At 46.5% G+C, this 21,075-nt stretch overlaps 1 protein-coding gene across 4 annotated transcripts in view; it reads right to left on the reverse strand.

The window, feature by feature from the left end:
• Window positions 1-1,399: 1,399 nt before the first annotated feature.
• MICAL3 (microtubule associated monooxygenase, calponin and LIM domain containing 3) overlaps window positions 1,400-21,075 on the reverse strand; it is a 181,965-nt gene continuing 162,289 nt past the window's right edge. For 3 of the 4 annotated variants that reach the window (XM_079774881.1, XM_079774882.1, XM_079774883.1), the window contains 3 exons: window positions 7,231-7,330; window positions 7,027-7,100; window positions 2,708-6,940 (listed from right to left, as the gene is read on the reverse strand). In XM_079774881.1, the coding sequence (XP_079631007.1) occupies window positions 6,756-6,940; window positions 7,027-7,100; window positions 7,231-7,330 (359 nt within the window). In that variant the 3' untranslated portion in view covers window positions 2,708-6,755. Of the gene's footprint in view, window positions 6,941-7,026; window positions 7,101-7,230; window positions 7,331-21,075 lie in introns of all 4 variants that reach the window. The other variant, XM_079774887.1, reaches the window with a different exon arrangement.

A 21,075-nucleotide genomic window follows, 5' to 3' on the forward strand; every position in this document is an offset into this window, starting at 1 on the left:
AAACAAACCAACAAAGGAGATAGTGAGTGGGAGAGGAGGCTTGGAGGGAACAGAGCTCCCACTCCCTACTCCAGGAACATGCCCTGCTGGGGACCAAAGGGGGGGGGGGGTCCTATCACTGGCCTGGATGGGCAGGTGGTCCTGGTGCTGGGGCCTCAAGGAGGGAAGGCCCCTTTCAGCTCTCAATTTAAGGGCACATCCCAGCACCGCTGAGGGTGTGAATTTGCTTATTGAGAGGACAAATTATCCTCTTCCACACAGAAGAAAAAAATAATACTGACTTTATTTTGATTGTTGGCCACATGAGTGGGAACAGCTGAAGTGTAACTGGTATGCACCCCACCGCACACAACTGAAGAAGGTACTTTCTATTTGGTTCCCTTTTTGCTTTGCTCCAATGACTCAAAATCATGAAGAATCGGCAGTGCTTTTCACATACACAGGCATAAACTTATTTATATGTAACTACTGCCAAGTCAGCACAAAGGGGCATTCCCCTCTACCAGAAAAGTTGTCCTTTCTCAATGCTTCTAAGTATCTTCCCATAGAACTTGGCAGACCCGTGGGGCTGCTTTCACATCTGGCAGGAACAGGGGCTGAGGCCTTTCTGAGGTGGCTCCTTTGGAGAAACACCTGGGACCACCAATCCTCAGGAGCTGAGGCTCTGGGCTCCTTCTCCAGGCAGCAGATGAAGCAGCAGGGAAAAGACAGGCATCTCCTTGAACTGAGAGCTCATCTGTCTCCAGGAAGGCACCACGTGTCCATGCTGACCCAGTACTTCCCAGCCTCAGCACACACCCAGCAGCAGCCCATCTGAATGTTCTGGGGATTGTTAGAGAGTGGGAATTTTTGAGCATGCTTCCTCCTAGTCGACTTGGCCATAAATCCCAGCTGCAACTAACAAAATAGCCTTACAGGATAAATTATTGTCAGTTTTCTTGAGAACAGGATGCCAGTAAGCCTTACAAGATAGATCACTGTCAACTTTCCTGATAATGGGATGCAGTTACTTACTCCACCAGGCGCCAGGACCCTGTAAATAATTAAAATTCAAGTGGTTGAGCCTTGACCTATGAACCAGGAGGTCATGGTTTGATTCCCGGTCAGGGCACATGATTCTCTCTAATCTTTTTTAAAATTTTTTTTATTTATTTCAATGCTGACATTTCTTAAGAAAAACTACTTTGTTTTAAATTGTTTTAAACAGGATGTAGTGAATGTGTTTAAAAATGGTCGTTCACAAAGGGTCAGGGCTGTTCTCTGGACTCTGTGTGAGGAGAAAGGAGAGCAGTCAGCCGGCCGGCATTAAAGGCTCCCTAAATTTTAATTTGGTCTGGACTCCAGTGGTTGTTCACTCACGTTTGCTCCACAGCAGGAATATTGCCTGTCTATAGTGGTCTGTTTCTAGTAAGTTACGTTCCTAAAACAGATCAGCCCAGCATTTAAAATAATTAAAAATAAATGCACAACTCTGATGGCTCACCAGATCTGAGATGATTTTGGGCAGCTGGCAGCCAGCCCCTAGAGCTCCTTCCCCTTAGCCCTCCTCAGGTTTCTTACCCTTCCTCAAGGTGAACGTTAGTTACCTTCATGAAAGATGTCTGTGCCCTGGTTCAAGAATCTGAAACCCTTAATGAACTGACCTCCCCCGATCCTACGGGCTGGTTACCAGGTGAGACAGGGAGGGAGGTGTTGACCAATTATGTGCCTCAGGCTATGTCTGAAGTTGGGAAGAGGCAGGGACAAGTTTCAGGTCTCACACCCCTACTGTCCTCTCACATGTGGATAGACAACAGCAACCTTGCCCTCATTTCTGTGTGAGTCACTGGGCACTATGTGGGCCTCTCCTCCTGGGCCTGGGGGATGGGCCATCTGCCGACCCTGGAGAACAGTCAATACACTGTAGCCTTCTAGGCCCAGGCTGTTGAAGGTGGCAGGAAATTCCTCAACTTGGATCTTGCCCAGCTCTGGGGCCTGGGCCACCACCACAGTTGCCCCACTTGGGGCCAAAGGCTGCTATCCGGCCTACTTTAGAACTAGAAAGAAGCACACTCTGGTTCAGAAAGACCGTGCTGGGTGTGAAAAGGAGTGTATGTGTGCATGTGTATGCATCACAGGACTCTGTCTCCCCTTCCTTGTCTGTCGTGGCTTCTCAGGCAGAGGCAGCCAGCACACGTGGCCTACCCACAGAAGCTGAGACTCCAACTTTCTCATTTAAGCCCCAGCTGCATCAAGATCTTAGGGCAAGGGACACAAGGAATGAGGCTGTCACAAAATGCTACCTAGTAAAGTTCAGCAGCAATAGGCTATCTGGGAGCGTCACTGGAGGGCCTGTGACCCCAGGCATCTGGTTTACCAGGCTTCTTGGTTAGGTGTGTTTTTGGGGGGACATAACCCACCTAAGAGGATGGTTTCTTACCCTCCTCACTGAAAATGGCTGACCTTCTGAGCAGTTAACAGAAAGGAGGGGTCTCCTTAAGTGAACCAGTACGGCCAGCTCATAAAGTAGCACATTTATCATTTTCCACTCTGATTTCTAAGAAGGGACCATGAGGATTCAGGGATCAGAAGGGATTTAGAAGCCATCAGACATCAGACATGGTGGTTTCTTGGACAGAAAGGAGCAGTGCTTCTAACGGGCTATTCCCGGGGAATCGAACAGCCTTCCTTTCTGGTTGCCTGCCTAAAACCACAATCACCATGGCCTGCCACCAGGGGTTACTGTGAACTGCTGCGAACTCCTGCCTGCTTCCAGCTCCAATCAAAGCGAGCCCCTTTGAGGGACAAAGGTGTTTGGGACCAGCACAGGTGACTTCCAAACTCCTCTTCTTTCCCAGCAGGCATGCACCTCGATCCGTCTTTCTTTGTGGTAATCCAGGGCCACAGTGCACTCACTCATGCTGGTTCTCTTGTTTCTTCTGCCGGAGATGTGCACATCTGTCAGTGAGGCCCTTTCCTCCTCCTGGAACAGCTGGCAATGCAGCCAGAAGGTCGTGGACCCAGCCTCTCAGGCTGAACTCCAGGCTGGGCAAGACTCACTTCTACCCATCTGTTGCCATTGTCTTCTCCCTTGTTACTGTTCCCGAGAAGCATCATGAGGGATTAGCTCTGTATTCCTGATGGGTCAACACAAAGGGAGGGGGAAAGTGCTGGAAAAGCAACCCAGGAGGCTTCTTGTAGCAAAGAGAGGAGAGTCAGTCAGGATTATTTTCTTCAGTTTCTCGAGGATTTTTCCATTCTAAAGAAGGGTGATGTCAGCTCTCTCCAAGACCCTGTGCACAGAACTTGGAGACATTCACATATCTGAATGATGAGGCCTGGAGGCTGCACACCCCACAGCACTGGCTCCCAGGTCAGCTGTGCCAAAGGCCAGCGCCCAGCAAGCCTGGAAGCAGCACGGCAAGGAAGGCTGCCAGGACCCAGGTTCACTCTGACTTGGATAATTTCTAGAACATGCTTCTTTTCAAGAGAAAATACTGGGGTTTGGTTTTAAAGAGCAGCTTCTTACCACATTGGGTTGCTTCATATTTTCGCAAGTGATAACAGTTGATGGCTGAGCCAGGATAATAAAAAAAAGCACACACACTCACGCCAAAAAAGTTGTCTTTAAACAACCTTGCACACATTCCCACATACATTAGACATAAAATGACTTGCATGAATACCACCTACCTGAAAAAGGCAGGTGGTAGACTTGGACATGCATCTGGTGCACTGCCAAGTCCAGTACCATGACTTAAGAAACACACTGTGTATTCCTTTTAAAACTTTTATTGTGCATAAAATGGCCCATTCCCCTTTGTAGCTGTTGTTACCACTTTAGAAATTTTTTTCTTTAAATTCTTTCCACTTCCTGCCTGACTGAAAATGTCTTCTTTGGGAAGGGATAAAGAATAATCTATCTTTGCTGGTCAAAAGAAGCTGGAGAATAACTCCTGAGGGCTAAGGCTCAAATACGCCATCTGAGCAGGGTTAGAACCTCCCATTCCTGTTGGCCAGCCCACCACAGTGACTGACTCGGGGTGGTAGTGCCTGCTGCTGCCCTAGGTGACGCTGAGCTTGGAGCCCACTGTGTGTGGCCTGGTGTTTGGGGCTCACCCAACCTCAGGTTTTTCAGATGAATATATATCCTGTTCCCCCTGCCTTCAAGGGGACTTAACTCTTGAGAAGAAAAACCTGCCTGGGGCTGCATGCATTTCCAGAGTTGGAAAACATTTCATGCAGCATGTCACCAGGTACTGAATAAACTGCAAACCAGTGGTTATAAAATGGAAGCTTTGAAAAAAGTACTGTTGGGAGTGCTGTGCAGGGGAACATTTCACAGGCTTGTGGATTTTTAAAGCTTCTCTGCAAAGTCTTCAGTCCCTTTCTAGCAACTGAAGGAAGTAGTGTGCACTTTGGAAGGACGCAGTATTGGCTGGCAGCAAGAGGCAGGCAGTAACATCTCCTGCCCCTGCTACATTGAGCCACTTAGAGAGGATCACTATGGCCACATCCCTCCCAGCCACTTCCTAAACTGCTTCCTTGTCCTGGAGTTAGCAGGAGCTACAATGGAGGGAGGCAGCTCTCCTGGGCATGGTCAGGTATGGTGGCCTTTGAGAGGTGGAGGGTTAGGGAAAAGGCCACAAAGGCGATAAAGGTCCTGACCCAAGTCCAACTTTATTGGAAGCTGGGGTTTAAAGATGGACTCTAGAATACCCTTCTCTCCCCCTTTTAAGAAAAGAGAATAAAAACAGAGACTCTGCCTGCCTCATCTGAAAACAAGAAGAGAAGAAGTCAGAGCTGTGGTGGCTGTCAGCAACCTACTCCTGCATTCCCACAGGAGGCGATGGCAGCTTCGGGACAAAGTGAAGAAGAAGACAGGTTCTCTGCTCCTTTGTAGTGAGAACGAATGTTCAAGTTGAGGCACAGTGTGGTTTCCCATGCACGTTCCCAGGCCAGCGCGGATGCCCAATCTGTCTGCCCGGTGGCCTGAAGAGCTGCCGTGCCTCCGTTCTCTCCATGGCCCCCCGCACAGGAGTGGCTAGAACCCCCTCCCAGGCTGGCCTGGCACTGGCGGGCCCCCTCCTGGGCTCACCATGAGCTAATTCTGCGGACGGACACGTGGTGACCCACCAGGTTTCCTCAGACCGTGGCTGAGCTGAAAGAAATAAGCCGTTTGGCTCAAGGAGCTAGTTACATGGTGCTTTATCGTCCCCTGCCCCCCACCTGAAGATCCGGGAACTGTGGAGGTCTGGGCTGGAGCTGTTACTAGTTTGGAGAGACCAACCTAAACCCCAATACCTAAGACCCCACCTGTGCACGTCTATCCGGTTGGATTTGAGGCTGGGCTGAGGGGATCCTAATCAGATGGATACAAGGTCCTACCAGGCACTGTCTCAGCCAGCCTGGAAGAGGGCCCACTCCCAACTTCCTGCAATAAATGTGTGACGGGAGGTTAAAAACCCCTGGTACCAACACTGAGAACAAACGGGTTCTGCAGAGCCAATGTTCCCCCAGGGAGAGACAAGTGGCAGCTGTGCCTGCTGGTCTGGCTTCAAACGGTGCTGACATGTCTCCTTGACAAGCAGGTGGTGTAGACATCAAGTTTGGCGCCAGAGAACAGGGTACCAGGTGGAGGAGGAGGAAGATCCAGAAACAAAGTATAAGAGGGGACAGAAGAGCTGTGAGTGGGGGGACCCCATGAGGGACTCACTGCTTTCTGATGTCAGTGGGGTCAGTAACTCTATAAAGAAGGTGAGCTAATAAATAGATGGATGTAGCAAGAATGCAGGCAGGCTGGCATGGTTACCTCTGTCACTTCCATACCAGGTGCCAGGTGATCAGTGTCTTTAGTAAAGATATAAAAATGAATTTTTTTTCAAGTATTAAAAAAATAAGTTAATTGAAAAAAGGAGTCTGAAGTGGCTGAGTGTCTTGCTAGATTGTCAGCTTCATTTCAATGTGCAAATGCAGGAAAAACACCAAGGAGGATCACTTCTGCCCCAACTGAAGTACTGAACAGTGACTGGGGCTTGAAATGTAGAGCCTCACCCATCTCCCAAAGTCAGTATTTTCCAGTGTTAAAATGGTTGTGAATTAAAAGCAAAATGCAGCAATACACAACCCTCAGGCCATAGTCAGAGGGAGGCCCGGGGCATTTGGCCATGTGGAGTCCAGTGTGTGGTGTGGGGCTGGGGAGCAGACTCCTCCTATATCCTCCTTATTCAGGAGCTGGGGTCCCCTCAGCTTCCAGGTGACGCAGGATAGGCATCACCCTGACTGGCCACGCCCTCTCACTCAGTTCACAGGTGGTTTCCCGGGACTCTCCTGTTTCTTTGGCGGCGCTTCGGGAGCATGAAGAAGACAGCTGCCCCTCCCTCCCCGTGGGGTGCACTCTGGGGGCTGTGGTTTTGGCAGAGGGGGAGCAGCTCCCTTCTCTCATCACACGTGCCTGCTCAAGGAGGGGCGCTGTCACTGCGCATTCCTGGGGAACTTCCTTTTCCCCACATTAATCCTCTGCACTCCATGGCCTTCACTCCTTGGATCAGGAAGTCAGGGTGAGTCTATTCAAGGAGGCAGAGCCGCCTCAGATACTCTTCACTTGGGATTCCCCACAGCACAGACACTTGATCTGCTCTCTAAGAGGCATGGACATTTGAGTGCAAACTCCCAGGAGCTGCTAGGCCTTCTCAGATCTTGGGTCTAGGTGGTGTAGAAGAGCCCAGCTAGGTCAGGCGGATTCCACAGACCAGCTAGCAGAGCATGGTGGGAGCTCAGGACCAGTTTAGGCTGAAGCCCTTTGACAGCATGACAGCCTCCAAGTCCTTGTCTTCCTCTTTCTCTCGGAGGCGCTGTTCCTCTAGCAAGGCCACAAGGGCATCTCTCTGCTCCACCACCTCCAGCATCTCATTCAGGATCTTCTTCTCCTCTGACAACTCCTCTTCGGTCTTAAGGTGATCTGGACGGTAGCACAAGACAGGTCTGTAGGGCCAGGAGGCTACACCCAGCCTACCCATGTACAGCTCAGCCTTGTTCCCCTCTTACCTTCCATTGCCATTCGCTCCCGCAGTTCCTGCTGCAGTCGGCTCTGCCGGTCTTCCAGTTCCAGCTCCCGGGCGCTGGGAAAGTAGGAAAGGGGAAGGAGACAAGCAATAGTGACTCGGGGACCATATCTCCTTACCCCCTAAATTAGGAAGGAGCTGTGCTCCTGCCATGATAGGCATTGAGCTCACAGCTGGGTCCACTCACAAGATCATCAGCTCCGACTCATAGCGCACCATGGCGTTCTTCTCTTGCACCAGCCTGAACCACTCCTGCATCAGCTTGGGGTCATCCTTCTTGCCCATGCCTGCAGAAAGAGCGAGAGTCAGGCACACAAAGGGTTTGCTGTCTACTTGGCCAGCAGGAGTCATCATCACACTGGGGCAAATGTGCAAAGAGAGCAGAGCGAGATGCTGCAGGAACATTCCCAAGCCAGGTTCAGCGTTTGCCTGCTGCCCAGAAGGGGGCGCCATGCCCACCCCCAGGGCCTAATTGAGCCTGTGCTTTGAGTTTGTCCTTCCCAGGCCCGCCCTCACCTCTCAGTAACCTGGTCAGGACCTTTCCTGCTCAGTGGTTTTCCTTTGGTATATTTTAAGTGCTTTGCCCTCTTTTCTCTTTTCTTTTCTCTTTTCTTTTTTCCCTTTCCCCTTCCCTTCTCCTTCCTTCCTTCCTTCCTTCCTTCCTTCCTTCCTTCCTTCCTTCCTTCCTTCCTTCCTTCCTTCCTTCCTTCCTTCCTTCCTTCCTTCCTTCCTTCCTTCCTTCCTCCTTCCATTTAATATTTACTTGGTACTTGCTATGTACTAGGCCTGCTTTGAAGAAACCAGCCTAATGACGGAGGTAAATGTGAAGTTATACACCACACTTGGTCTCTTTTTAAGTCACACTCACTAACTCAGCTCTTTCTGGGCACTGCCCCCTTGGGGCCTCATCATTTCTTTTATCCCGACCAAACACACTTCCATTGGATCCTATGTGGTATATGAGCTACATCCCAGGAAGGCTAGCACATTTCTCACTGAGGGCAGAGAAACAATAGCAGACCCTAGACTAAATGAGGTGGTACACTCACTCAACCCAACCCTAGCAGCAGTGTCTGGGCTGGCACCTGCCTAACTCAGGCTGCCCTGCACCATGGCATTGCTGAGACCTAGACCTCCACCAGGAGTATTCTGACCCCGCTGGGCTTCACTGTAGCAGGAGGATGGACAAAAGAACTTTCCAAGGAATCGAACTACCCAAAGAGGGAAAACGCCTTTTCCTTGGAGCACAAAGAAGCTATAGTGTGGTCCTGCCTGAAGGCAAATGACAAACTATGTCAGTGGTTATTTAATATTTTTTTTATTACAAACCATTTCAAGAATCTCAGGAAAGCTAGGGACTCCCTTCCTAGAAAAAAATGCATGCATATACATCCAACAATTTAATTTCAAACAGAATTTCTGGGTGTTCATAGGATTCCTGGAATCCATCCATGGGCCCCAGGTGAAGAGGCACTGCACTGGGAAGTCTTTCAAAGTGCTTTCCATTTTATGAGTAACTTGGTTGGATGTTCTATCCCAGTAAAAACTAGACCTAGAAACATATAGAGTGCACCCTCAGCTGGGATGGCTCTCATGTATCAAGCTCCTCACTCACTGCTTTCCTACATTCCTCACCCCTGACTTTGTGCACATTGTTCAAAGACAACTCTCTCTCTGCAGTGTTGTTTGCTTGACACACACGAGGCCCAAGCCAGTTAGTCTTTCAATGGGGCCACACTCTGGAGAGGCAGAAATGAGCCACGTTCTTACAAGCAGGGGTTCATGAATGCACTGTGTGGCGCACATGCAGCTGGGCTCCCAAGGTGAAGTCTTGCCCCTGAGTCCTACTCTGAAGGATGGAAGCTCCCTTCTGACTGTCAAGCCTGCTACTGTGGAGTGCGTGTCGGAGTGTCTGGGGACCAAAGCTCTTCTCACCCAACCCAATAGACTTGGCTCTTTGGCTGTTAAAGCAGCCTACAGCTCAGTTCCATGCATTCCTTTCTGAGTGTCTCTGCACAGTGTGCCCACATGGCCATGGAGGATGGAGCCTGAGGCATGCAAGCTATCCAGTGTGGCAAGCTGTAAATGCACTAGGAAGCCACTTCCTCCTTCCCACCTCCCCAAAATTCCACAGGGAAACCTCCAAACACCACTCATGAGCTTTGGTAGATTGTTCACAGCCAATAAGCAAAAGTATATGGTGGGGTGGGTGAAAGTCAAATGTGAGCACCATGGAGAGCACAGGAAGAGATTAGCAAGGGTTAGTCATGAACACACTCCCCTTCCCCTTCCCACATGCCTTTTCAACAACAATCTTATCACCACAAAAGACTTCAAATCAGACAAACTTAAAAAAAATACCACACACACTCAGCAAGACACAGGGTAGAGAAGTCTGCTTTCAGTAGTTGTTTGGGAAAAGAACTCAGGGACATTTGTATAGACCAGTCTTTGTAAGGACAGTATTCCTCGACTCCACCAATACAAATCGTTGCCACACAGGCAGGAGGTTCCTCACCTGTGAACCTGGCCCCTCTATCTGCTGGACTTGAGACTGAAAGGTCCAACCACAAATGGTGGTGCAATATCATGGGACTCTCTGCTGCTGCTGAGAGGCCTGCCTCGGAGGCTCTCTGGCTTCACTCCATACCCCGTTTCTCCCCTGAGACAGTCAAAGGGATACTGTACCTTGTAAGAAACTGCCACATACTCATGAAGTTTTGTAACAGGGCTATCAAGTGTCAGAGAAAGAAAGACAGCTGGGTGTGGCTCCCTCTTTAACTATTGTTACTATGGCCTGAGAGGCAGTGGGGATGAGGTTGGGAGTTACGTTACCTTCCTGGACACAGCAAGGGCAGAAGGAGAGAGGTCTACGCCGTGGAGTCCCGCCACTGGGCTCAACTTCAAAAAGGACCAAACAAAGAAGAAGAGGAGGAGACAGAGAGAGACAAAAAGAAAGAGGAGGAGGAGTTTGGAAGTGAAGAGGGACAGGGAGACAGTGAAATAAAAAAAAAATAAGCAGAGGACAAAAAGCATAAAAGTGAGAAAGGAACAAAAGGAGGAAAAGAAAAAAAAATACAAGAAATGGAAAGGCAGAAAAAAGGGAAACAAAGTCTACAAATGAATTAAGTCCCTTTTTCGGCATGGAAACTCAGTAAGAGACCCAGGCCTGGGTGGCCATTCTTGATGTGGGTACGTCGCTAAAAAAAAGGAATGCACATGCACATGCTCCCTTCCCGATGGCGGGGCAGCTCCCAGTAAGGGCTGCTCCATCTTCCTCTAGTCCCCACGGGGAGGGAGGTGACACTGGGCATTACCATACAGTGGCCTTTTGGGTTTTGGGTTCCCTCCTTAAAATTGCCCAAAGCCCCTAGATAGGTCTGCCTACCTCTGTGGAACAGACTGTTATATATGTGGTCAAAACTGCTTCTAGTTTTGTAGGTGATAACCTCAGCCAACCAACCAAACCTGCGCTCATCTTCATAGACACATGAGCCCCAGTCACAACTAAGCTTGTGTAAGTCTAAGGGGTATTGAGGGTTTGTGACCACTGGGCTGCCATGCCCACGGAAAGCAGCTGAGTCTGTGGGGGGCTGCCCGTGCTCTGACATCTGCAATGCTCTGAATGCAGAGCCAGGATGTGCTGGGGAACATGTCCACACAGAAGCAACTTCCACCAGTCTGTTTCACTGTCCCCACAGGCCAGGGAGAGCAAACCACCCCTCTGCTTCCATCCCTTCCGTCTGCTCAGAGGGATCCAATGCCATAGGTGGGGAAAGGCTGTCACACTTTGGACTGTAAGACAGGACATGCCAACCCACAGGAACACTGCTGAGAAGAGCTGAGAGAAGACAGTGTGCAGAGAAACACCTGTGAGACTTAGAGACCTGATGGTCACTCAAGAAAGAGGAGGAGCTCACAGGGACCATCACAGAACCACATGTCACACTGGAGACAGGGAACACCCTCCCCAGCAGAGACACCTCAAGGACTCTGGGGGGGCGGTGTGTGTGTGTGTGTGCGCGTGTGCAGGTGAGTGAGTGATTTTACAATTAGAACAGGAGTAAGAAGTAACTCTGGTTTAGTCACCAGAAGGGTTGAGAGGCTGTTCTGCAGGTGCCTCATTTTCCTTTTCCTTTAAGCCTCTCACAGTGATCTCCATATTGCTTTGTGCTATGCAGTGAATCTGGTGTCTGGTAAACTTCAAAACTAAAGCCAGGCCCTGACCCGTTTGGCTCAGTGGATAGAGTGGCAGCCTGCGGACTGAAGGGTCCCAGGTTCGATTCCGGTCAAGGGCATGTACCTTGGTTGCGGGCACATCCCCAGTAGGGGGTGTGCAGGAGGCGGCTGATCTATGTTTCTTCTCTCTCATCGATGTTTCTAACTCTCTATCCCTCTCCCTTCTTCTCTGTGAAAAATCAATAAAATATATTAAAAAAAAAACAAAAACAGCCAAAACCGGTTTGGCTCAGTGGATAGAGCGTCGGCCTGCGGACTGAAAGGTCCCAGGTTCGATTCCGGTCAAGGGCATGTACCTTGGTTGCGGGCACATCCCCAGTAGGGGGTGTGCAGGAGGCAGCTGATCGATGTTTCTCTCTCATCGATGTTTCTAGCTTTCTATCCCTCTCCCTTCCTCTCTGTAAAAAATCAATAAAATATATTAAAAAAACAAACAAACAAAAAAAAACAAACAAAAAAAACAAAACTAAAGGCAGACACTGTGTGTGCATATGTGTGTGAAATGCTGATTATATCCAGCGTCCTAACAGATATGACTGTGACCAGCTGATGTGCTGGGGAAGGAAGAAGTAGTCCTTCTATAACTAGTCTATGTTCAACCTTCTTTGTTACAAAAATGTAGAGTCTGTGTTGGTGCTCAACATACCTGGATAAATCCCATGAAATACAACATCACTTTGCGGGACAGATGTTACTCCAGTCTGTGGTGCAGAGTGGACAGTGTCCATATACATTTGCAAGGCACAGTGAAATGATACACAACCAAAGCACACCTAAAATAAGGAAGTATGTACCTGCACATATACTTAAAAATGTGTTTCAATTTTCTGGTAATCACAAAATAAAGCTTTCAGCTTCTTTTATGTAGACTACATCCTCATACACCTTTTTCAATACAGACAACAATATGCAGTAACAGAATATTCAGAACAGAAATTAGGAAAGGGGGTATCAGGTAAAACAAGTGTTCAAAAAGAAGAAAGCATCCTATATAATAAAGAGCTAATATGCTAATTAGATCAAACAGCAGAATGAACAGTGGACGAAGCAGGGGCGTGGGGGAAGGGAGGGTGGGGGGAGGCAGCTGGGGCTGTGAGGGCCGAGCCCTTTGCACAAATTTCATGCATCGGGCCTCTAGTCCTACCTAATAAAAGAGTAATATGCAAATTGACCACACCTTCGCTACACCCACAAGCCACGCCCACCAGCCATTCAGAGGTGAGTATGCAAATAAACCCAACCAAGATGGCTACAGCCACAGAGAGCAGGAGGGAGGCTTGGGTTTCCCAGGCAAAGGAGGAAGCCAAGCTTTCCGCCGGCCCTTGCCAGCCTAAGCCTCCACTCAAGGCTACAAAGTTTCAATTATAGAAGGTAAACAAATCCAAACAGAAATGGCGGCAGCCACGGAGCTGGAGAGAGCAGGCTAGGGTTGCCCCCGGCAACGGAGGAAGCCAAGCTTTCCACCTGCCCTGGCTGGCCTAGGCCTCCACTAAAGGCTACAAAGTTTCAATTATAGAAGGTGAATTAACTCCAACAGAAATGGCTGCTGCCACACCACAGAGCGAGCAGAAGGTTTGGCTCCGCTCCAGGCTACAAAGTTTCAATTGTAGAAGGTAAATAAATTCCAGATACCAGGGCCTCTGCTTGGGTCGCCAGGGGGCGTGGCTGGCCTGCAAACCACCATAGGCCCCTCGCTCAGGCCGCCCCACGCCCAAGGGAACCCCACCCTGATCCGGGACACCCTTCAGGGCAAACCAGCTGGCCCCCACCCCTGCACCAGGCCTCTACCCTATCTAATAAAAGAGTAATATGCAGATTGACCACCACTCCAACACACAATATGGCTGCCCCCATGTGGTCAAAGATCCTGCCCCCATGTGGACACAAGATGGCCACCACAAGATGGCCAGCAGGAGAGGGCAGTTGGGAGGCACCCGGCCTGCAAGGGAGGGCAGTTGTGAGGGACCAGGCCTGCAAGGGAGGGCAGTTGGAGGTGATCAACCCTGCAGGAGAGGGCAGTTAGGGGTGACCAGGCCGGCAGAGGAGGGAAGTTGGGGGCAAACAGGCTGGCAGGGGAGCAGTTAGGCATCAATCAGGCTGGCAGTGGAGTGGTTAGGGGGTGATTAGGCTGGCAGGCAGAAGCAGTTAGGGGCAATCAGGAAGGCAGGCAGGTGAGCAGTTGGGAGCCAGCAGTCCTGGATTGTGAGAGGGATGTCCGACTGCCCGTTTAGGCCCAATCCCACTAGGATCGGGCCTAAACGGGCAGTCGGCCATCCCTCGAGGGGTCCCAGATTGGAGAAAGTGCAGGCTGGGCTAAGGGACACCCCCCCTCCGTGCACAAATTTCATGCACCGGGCCTCTAGTTCTATAATAAGGGGCAGAGGGCAGGATGTGAAATGGCCAGAAGGGAGCTGGGTAAACTCACACTGTGTGGTTATGACTTTCTTCTTTAGACTTTTCTGCATGCTCTGAAATTTCCGTAATGTATACTATTTTAATAAACAGAAAACATAACCAATAGATATTGTTCTAAAAAGAAGAAATTGAGGAGGGAAAACTGACTGGAAACAACAGTCAAATAAAGGGCATCCTCCCAGATCTGGCTCTCAGGTGAGTGTGCATAGGAAGCAAAGGATTTGTTTTTGAGTGCCATTTGTTTGCCTTTTTTGGACATGTGAGAAATAGAGGATTTGATCCACTAGTTCTAAAGGAAAAGATGTAGTCAAGCTCATGGCAAACTTTTTAAAAATAGGGTTCTGTCTCTTTGCAACAGCTACCATATTTATAACCTCACAAACCACCTCTGCATCCTCTAGGCTCATCATCACTTCTGAAAAACCCTGGGACTTGGTTCTGGTTGAAAGCCTTTTATCAGCAGCTCTACACTCTCATCCTCATTGCTCTGCATGTCCTCAACACTCTGCAAGCTTATATGCTCCATCTTTCACCTTGGCAGCAAACTAATATTTTTTTCAGCTGACACAGAAATTCCTTTGGAAATGTGACCACCATCAGCAACTGTTTAGCACCCATTCACTTTGACCACTGGGAGCAGGTGACAGGTGAATTTAAGAGCAGCAGAATATTGTCAAATAGTAAGGTATGTTTCATCATATTCCAGTGATGCATGCAATAAGCAAGGATAGTACTTTATCACTTCAAAACACTCTCACATGTGTTATTTCATTGATCCACACATTGGTGGCCACCTGAATGACTATTAGTATCTCTATTTTGAAATGGGTGATCTGAGGATCAAAGAAGTTAAATGTGGCACAGTCTGACTAAAATCTGGATTTCCTTTCCCATGCTGAACTAAGTTTGCCCTCTTTAAAGGGGCAACAAAGGCTCTAGAGCAGTGGTTCTCAACCTTTCTAATGCCGCGACCCTTTAATACAGTCCCTCATGTTGTGGTGACCCCAACCATAAAATTATTTGCGTTGCTACTTCATAACTGTAATTTTGCTACTGTTAATGAATCATAATGTAAATATCTGTGTTTTCCGATGGTCTTAGGTGACCCTGCTAGCAGTTCTCAACCTGTGGGTCGCGGCATTAGAAAGGTTGAGAACCACTGCTCTAGGTAAATCTAACAATAGGTAGCTACTGGAAACTGAGTCACACACAGATCCTATTCATAATGCCAGGTCTGGAAAAGAGTGGTACTGTCACCCTTTCCTCCAGTTGTAGAGGCCAAGGGAGGATAAGTGACCTGGGTGGGGATACAGTGAAGCTTGGACCTGACTCAAGATCTTGCCTTTCTAAGTTAGGGGTGCTCTCCACACTACCACTTTGCCTCTGACCCACTAGACACCTCACTCCAGGTCCTGCCTCTTGTGTGGCCCAGGGCTGTGGAGCAGCTGGCAGGTGGGAAAAGCAAACAATCTTTGGCAACTCCCCCTTCTCTACACTTGTCTTTTCTATATTCCCATCTTCCTCTGACTTCCTCATGAAGGCTTTGTCCAAGACACTTCACCTCAAAGCACTGCCCCCTCCCCTCCTACCCTATCAGTTAACTGAATGAAATGTTAGCCTACCTGAAAAACACCAAACTAACCAACCCAGCCTCAGGACCCTGAGTGTGTATGCTCATCTGTGATGTACGCAAACCTAACATGACTTCAGTCCTTTTGGTTGTCAAAATCCCCTGAGACTGAGTGGCAAAGAAGGTCTGGCAGTTTTCTCACAAGGAGAGGTGAGGACGGTAGGAAGTGCGGAGGCGCTAAAGGGTTGACTGGGCTCCCACAGACAGCGATGAAGTTCTGGAGGGATATCTCAGCTGTGGGAGGTTCCCACGAGAACTCTGAGGTCTTAAACCCCAAGCTGGGCTCCCCAGCCCAGAGCACCAGAACTAAGAAAGGTGCCCACATAACATCTGGCTGTGAAAAGTAGCAGGGTTGCTGTCTTAAAGGGCCAACACAAAATTTTGTGTGCCGCCACTCACCATGGGCTCCAGTAGAGGGAGGGCAGAGTGGACTGGAGCTGAGTGAGCAAGCCAGGATTGGGAGCTCTGGAGTGGGAGCTTGGAGGGCAGCCACCCTGGTTTCCTGTGCTGAGTAATTTCCTCATGCTCGGGGGAAGTTTTTCTCTGGTGGTGGAATTTTGCTATCTAAGCAGTTTTGCCTAAGGGGGAAGGCAGTAGCCCCCCTGTTAGAAAACCTCTTGCTCTACACTGTGGTCAATAGCCTGAGGCTAATCAAGTCTAAGTGTCAACTGAACTGGAGGCAGAGGCAGGTCTCAGGAGGTTTTAAGTCTTTTCCTCATCTAATCCTGGGCCCAGAGCTATGAAAAGCAGACCTTGGTGCACATCTTGGTCCTTTCCAAAGGCATCCTGCCCCAGCAGAGAGAGTCACAAGCTGTGGATTGCAGATAGTGCCAAACAAGGTACTCAGGGCCAGTCACAAAAAGGGTCTGACATTGCCCAGGCTGGTTTGGCTAAGGCTGGTTTGGCTCAGTGGATAGAGGGTTGTCAGCCTGAGGACCAAAGGGTCCCAGGTTTGATTTTAGTCAAGGGCACGTACCTGGGTTGTAGGCTCCTCCTCAGGATGAGGAGGCAACCAATTGAAGTGTTTCTCTCATCAATATTTCTATCTTTCCCTCTCTCTTCCACTCTCTCTAAAAATCAATGGAAAAATATCCTTGAGTGAGGCTAAGAAAAAGTGTCTGGCATTGTCCTGCACTAGAAATTGAGAGTTATAGCAGATCTACTTAATACACAGACACAAATCCTAACTGGCAGCGAAAAAGTGGAGACAAAAAAACAAGTCCTAAATGAAGGAACAAGAGAATTCTCCAGAAGAAGAGCTAAATAAAATGGAGATAAGAAATTTATCAGGCATAGAGTTCAGAATAATGATGGCAAAGATGTTCAATAGCATGAGAAAATGTACAGTAACTATGAAGAAAGACACAGCACAAATAAAGAACTAAGTGGAAAGAATATACAGAAGATTAGGGGAAGCCGAGGATCGCATCAGTGAATTAAAAGACAGGGCAGAAAAAAATCACTCAGAGGACCAAAAAGAAAAAGCAATTAAAAAACAGGAGGACAGCTTAAGGGAGCTGTGGGACAACATGAAACATAACAATATTCACATAATAGGTGTGCCAAAAGGTGAAGAAAATGAGCAAGGGATAGAGAACATGTTTGAAGAAATAATGGCAGAAAACTACCCAAACCTGGCGAAGGAAACAGTTTAGGAGGCACAGAGAGTCCCAAGCAAGAAGAACACAAATAAGTCCATGCACAGACACATTATAATTAAAATGCTGCCTGGCCAGCGTGGCTCAGTGGTTGAGCATTGACCTATGAACCAGGAGGTCATGGTTTGATTCCTGGACAGGGCACATGCCTGGGTTGTGGGCTTGATCCCCTGTGAGGTGTGTGCAGGAGGCAGCTGATCGATGATTCTCTTTCATCATTAATGTTTCTAGCTCTCTCTCCCTCTCCCTACCTCTCTGAAATCAATAAAAATAATTTAAAAATGCCAAAAAATTAAAGACAAAGAGAGAATCTTAAAGGCAGCATGATAAAAGCAAACTGTTACCTACAAAGGAGCTCCCATAAGGCCGACACCTGATTTCTTATCAGAAACTCTACAGGCCAGAAGGGAATGGCATGAAATACTCAAGATAATGAAAGCAAAAATCTGAAAACAAGATTACTATACCCAGCATGGCTAGCATTCAAAACAGAAGGTGAAATAAAGAGATTCTCATACAAAAAAAGAGGCTAAAGGACTTTATCACCACCAAACCAGCACTGCAAGAAATGCTAAAGGGACTGCTGTAATGAGAAGTACAGAGAGAAACATAGGCATATAGAATTAAAATTGCAATAAATAAGTACAATAATAATACTGTACTATCAACAATAATCTTTAATATAAGTGGTTTAAATGCTCCAATCAAAAGACATAAAGTAGCTAAATGGATACAAAAAACATGACCCAATTATATGCTGTCCACAAGAGACCCACCTAAGAACAAAACAATCACACAGGATGAGAGTGAAGGGATGGAAAAAAGTTTTTCCATGAAAATAGAAATAAAATAAAAAAACTGGAGTAGCAATAATCATATCTGGCAAAATAGACTCAAAATGAAGGCCATCACAAGAGACAACAAAGGTCACAACATAATACTAAAGGGAATGATCCAACAAGAGGATATAACCGTGGTAAACATATATGTACCCAATATAGGAGCACCTAAATATATAAAAAACACTTCCAGGGTACTTTAAGGGAGAGATCGAAAACAATACAGCTATAGTAGGGGACTTTAACACCATACTGACTTCACTGGATAGATCTTTGATCTTCCAGACAAAAATTTAACAGGGAAATAGTGACTCTAAAGGACACACTGGATCAGATGGATTTAATTGACAATTATAGAACATTTCACACCAAAGCTGAAGAATATACATTCTTCTCAACATGGGTCATTCTCAAAGATAGACCACATATTAGGACACAAAACAAGTCTCTACAAGTTCAATAAGATTGCAATCATATCAAGCATCTTCTCAGATCACAGTGGAATGAAATTAGAAATCAACTACAGTAAAAACACTCAAACACATGAAGGCTAAATAGCATGTTATTAAACAATGAATGGGTTATCAAGGAGATCAAGAAAAACATCAAACACTTCCTGGAAACAAATGAAAATGAACACACAACAACCCCGAATCTATGGGACACAGCAAAACCAGTCCTGAGAGGGAGATTCATAGCACTACAGGCCTACCTCAAAAAACAAACAAACAAACAAACAAACAAAAAAGAAAAATTAATAATAAACAATTAACCCTTGAGTTAAAGAATTAGAAAGAGAACAACAAGAAAAGCCCAGAGTAAGTAGTAGGAAGGAAATAATAAAGATTAGAGCAGATTAATGACATAGAGACTAAAAAAACAATACAAAAGATCATTGAAACCAAGAGCTGGTTCTTTGAAAAGATAAACAAGACTGATGAACTGCTAGCTAGATTCATCAAGAAACAATGAGAGAGGACCCAAGTAAACAAAATCAGGAACGAAAGCAGTGAAGTAACCACTGACACCACAGAAATACAATGGATTGTAAGAAAATATTATGAACAACTATATGCCAACAAGCTGGACGATGTGGATGAAATGGACAAATTCTTAGAAAAAAAACAATATTCCGAAACTGAATCAGAAAGAATCAGAAAACCTGAATAGGCCAATAACAACTGATGAAATTGGAGAAGTAATAAATAAGTAAAAACTCCCAGCAAACAAAAGCCCAGATCCGGATGGCTTCACAGGGGAGTTTTACCAAATTATTCAAAAAATAATTAACACCTATTCCAGAAAATCCAAGAGGAAAGAACACTTCCAAGCTCTTTCTATGAGGCCAGCATTATCCTAATCCTAAAACCAGATAAAGACACGACAAGGAACCAGAACTACAGGCCAATATCGGTATGAACATAGATGCTAAAATCCTCAACAAAATATTAGCAAATCAGATCCAACAATATATTAAAAAGATCATACACCATGACCAAGTGGGATTTATGCCAGGGATGCAAGGTTGGTACAATATTCGGGCCTGTGGACCATGGGTCCTGGGTTCGATTCCAGTTGAGGGCAAGTACCTTGGTTACAGGCTCCTGCCTGGTCCAATCCCGGGTTGGGCTCGTGTAGGAGGCAACCAATCGATGTGTTTCTCTCACATCAATGTTTCTCTCTGTCTTTCCCTCTCCCTTCTACTCTCTCTAAAAATCAATGGAAAAATATCCTAGGGTGAGGATTAACAACAACAAAAAAAATCACATCATATCAATAGATGCAGAAAAAGCATTAGACAGAATCCAACACACATTTTTTTAAAATAAAAACTATCAACAAAGTGGGAATAGAAGGAGCATATCTCAACATAATAAAGGCCATATGAACCTATAGCCAACATCATACTCAATGGGCAAAAACTAAAAGCATTTCCTCTAAAAACAGGAACAAAATAGGGATGCCTTCTTTTATCACTCCTATTCAACATAGTACTGGAAGTCCTAGCCATAGCAATCAGACAAGAAGAAGAAATAAAAGGCATCCAAATTGGAAAGGAGGAAGTAAGACTGTCATCTGCAGATGACATGACACTGTACATAGAAAACCCTAATGACTCCACCAAAAAACTACTAGATTTAATAAATGAACTTGGCAATGTAGCAGGATTCAAAATTAATACCCAGAAATTGATGGCATTTTTATACTCCAATAATGAATTGTCCAAATGAGAAACTAAACAAACAATCCCCTTTACCATTACAACAACAAAATTAAGATACTTAGGAATAAACGTAACCAAGTAGGTAAAAGACTCAGAAAAATAAAAGTGGAAGAATATACTGTGTCCATGGAGTGTTAGAATTAACATCATTAAAATGACCATACAGCCCTAACTGGTTTGGCTCAGTGGATAGAGCGTTGGCCTGCGGACTGAAAGGTCCCAGGTTCGATTCTGGTCAAGGGCATGTACCTTGGTTGCGGGCACATCTCCATTAGGAGGTGTGCAGGAGGCAGCTGATCGATGTTTCTTTCTCATCAATGTTTCTAGCTCTCTATCCATCTCCCTTCCTCTCTGTGAAAAATCAATAAAATGTATAAAAAAAATAAAATGACCATACTACCCAAAGCAATCTATAGATTTAATGCAATCCCTATTAAAATACCAATGGCATATTTAACAGATATAGAACAAATACTCCAAAAACTTATATGGAACCAACAAAGACCCCAAATAGCCTCAGCAATCTTGAGAAAGAAAAACAAAGTTGGAAGGATCACAATCCCAGATATCAAGTTATACTACAAAGCCACCGTAATCAAAACAGCCTGGTACTGGCACAAGAACAGGCATATAGATTATGTAATAGAACAGAGACCCGAGAAATCAACTCAAGCCATTATGCTCTATTAAAATTTGACAAAGTAGTCAAGAGCATAAAATGGAGTCAAGACAGTCTGTTCAAAAAATGATGCTGGGAAAATTGGACAGATACATGAAGAAAAATTAAACTAGACTACCAATTTACACCATATACAAGAATAAACTCAAAATGGAAAGAAGACTTAAAATAAGTTGTGAAACCATAAAAGTCCTAAAAGAAACCATAGGCATATCTCAGACATTTTGCAGATACACCTCCTAGGGCAAAGGAAACTAAGGAGAAAATAAACAAATGGGACTACATCAAAATAGAAAGCTTCTGCACAGCAAAAGAAACCATCAACAAAATGTAAAGGGAACCCACTGT

This window comes from Cnephaeus nilssonii, assembly GCF_951640355.1.
Source record: "Cnephaeus nilssonii genome assembly, chromosome: 6".
In the NCBI taxonomy this organism is placed as follows: Eukaryota; Metazoa; Chordata; class Mammalia; order Chiroptera; family Vespertilionidae; genus Cnephaeus; species Cnephaeus nilssonii.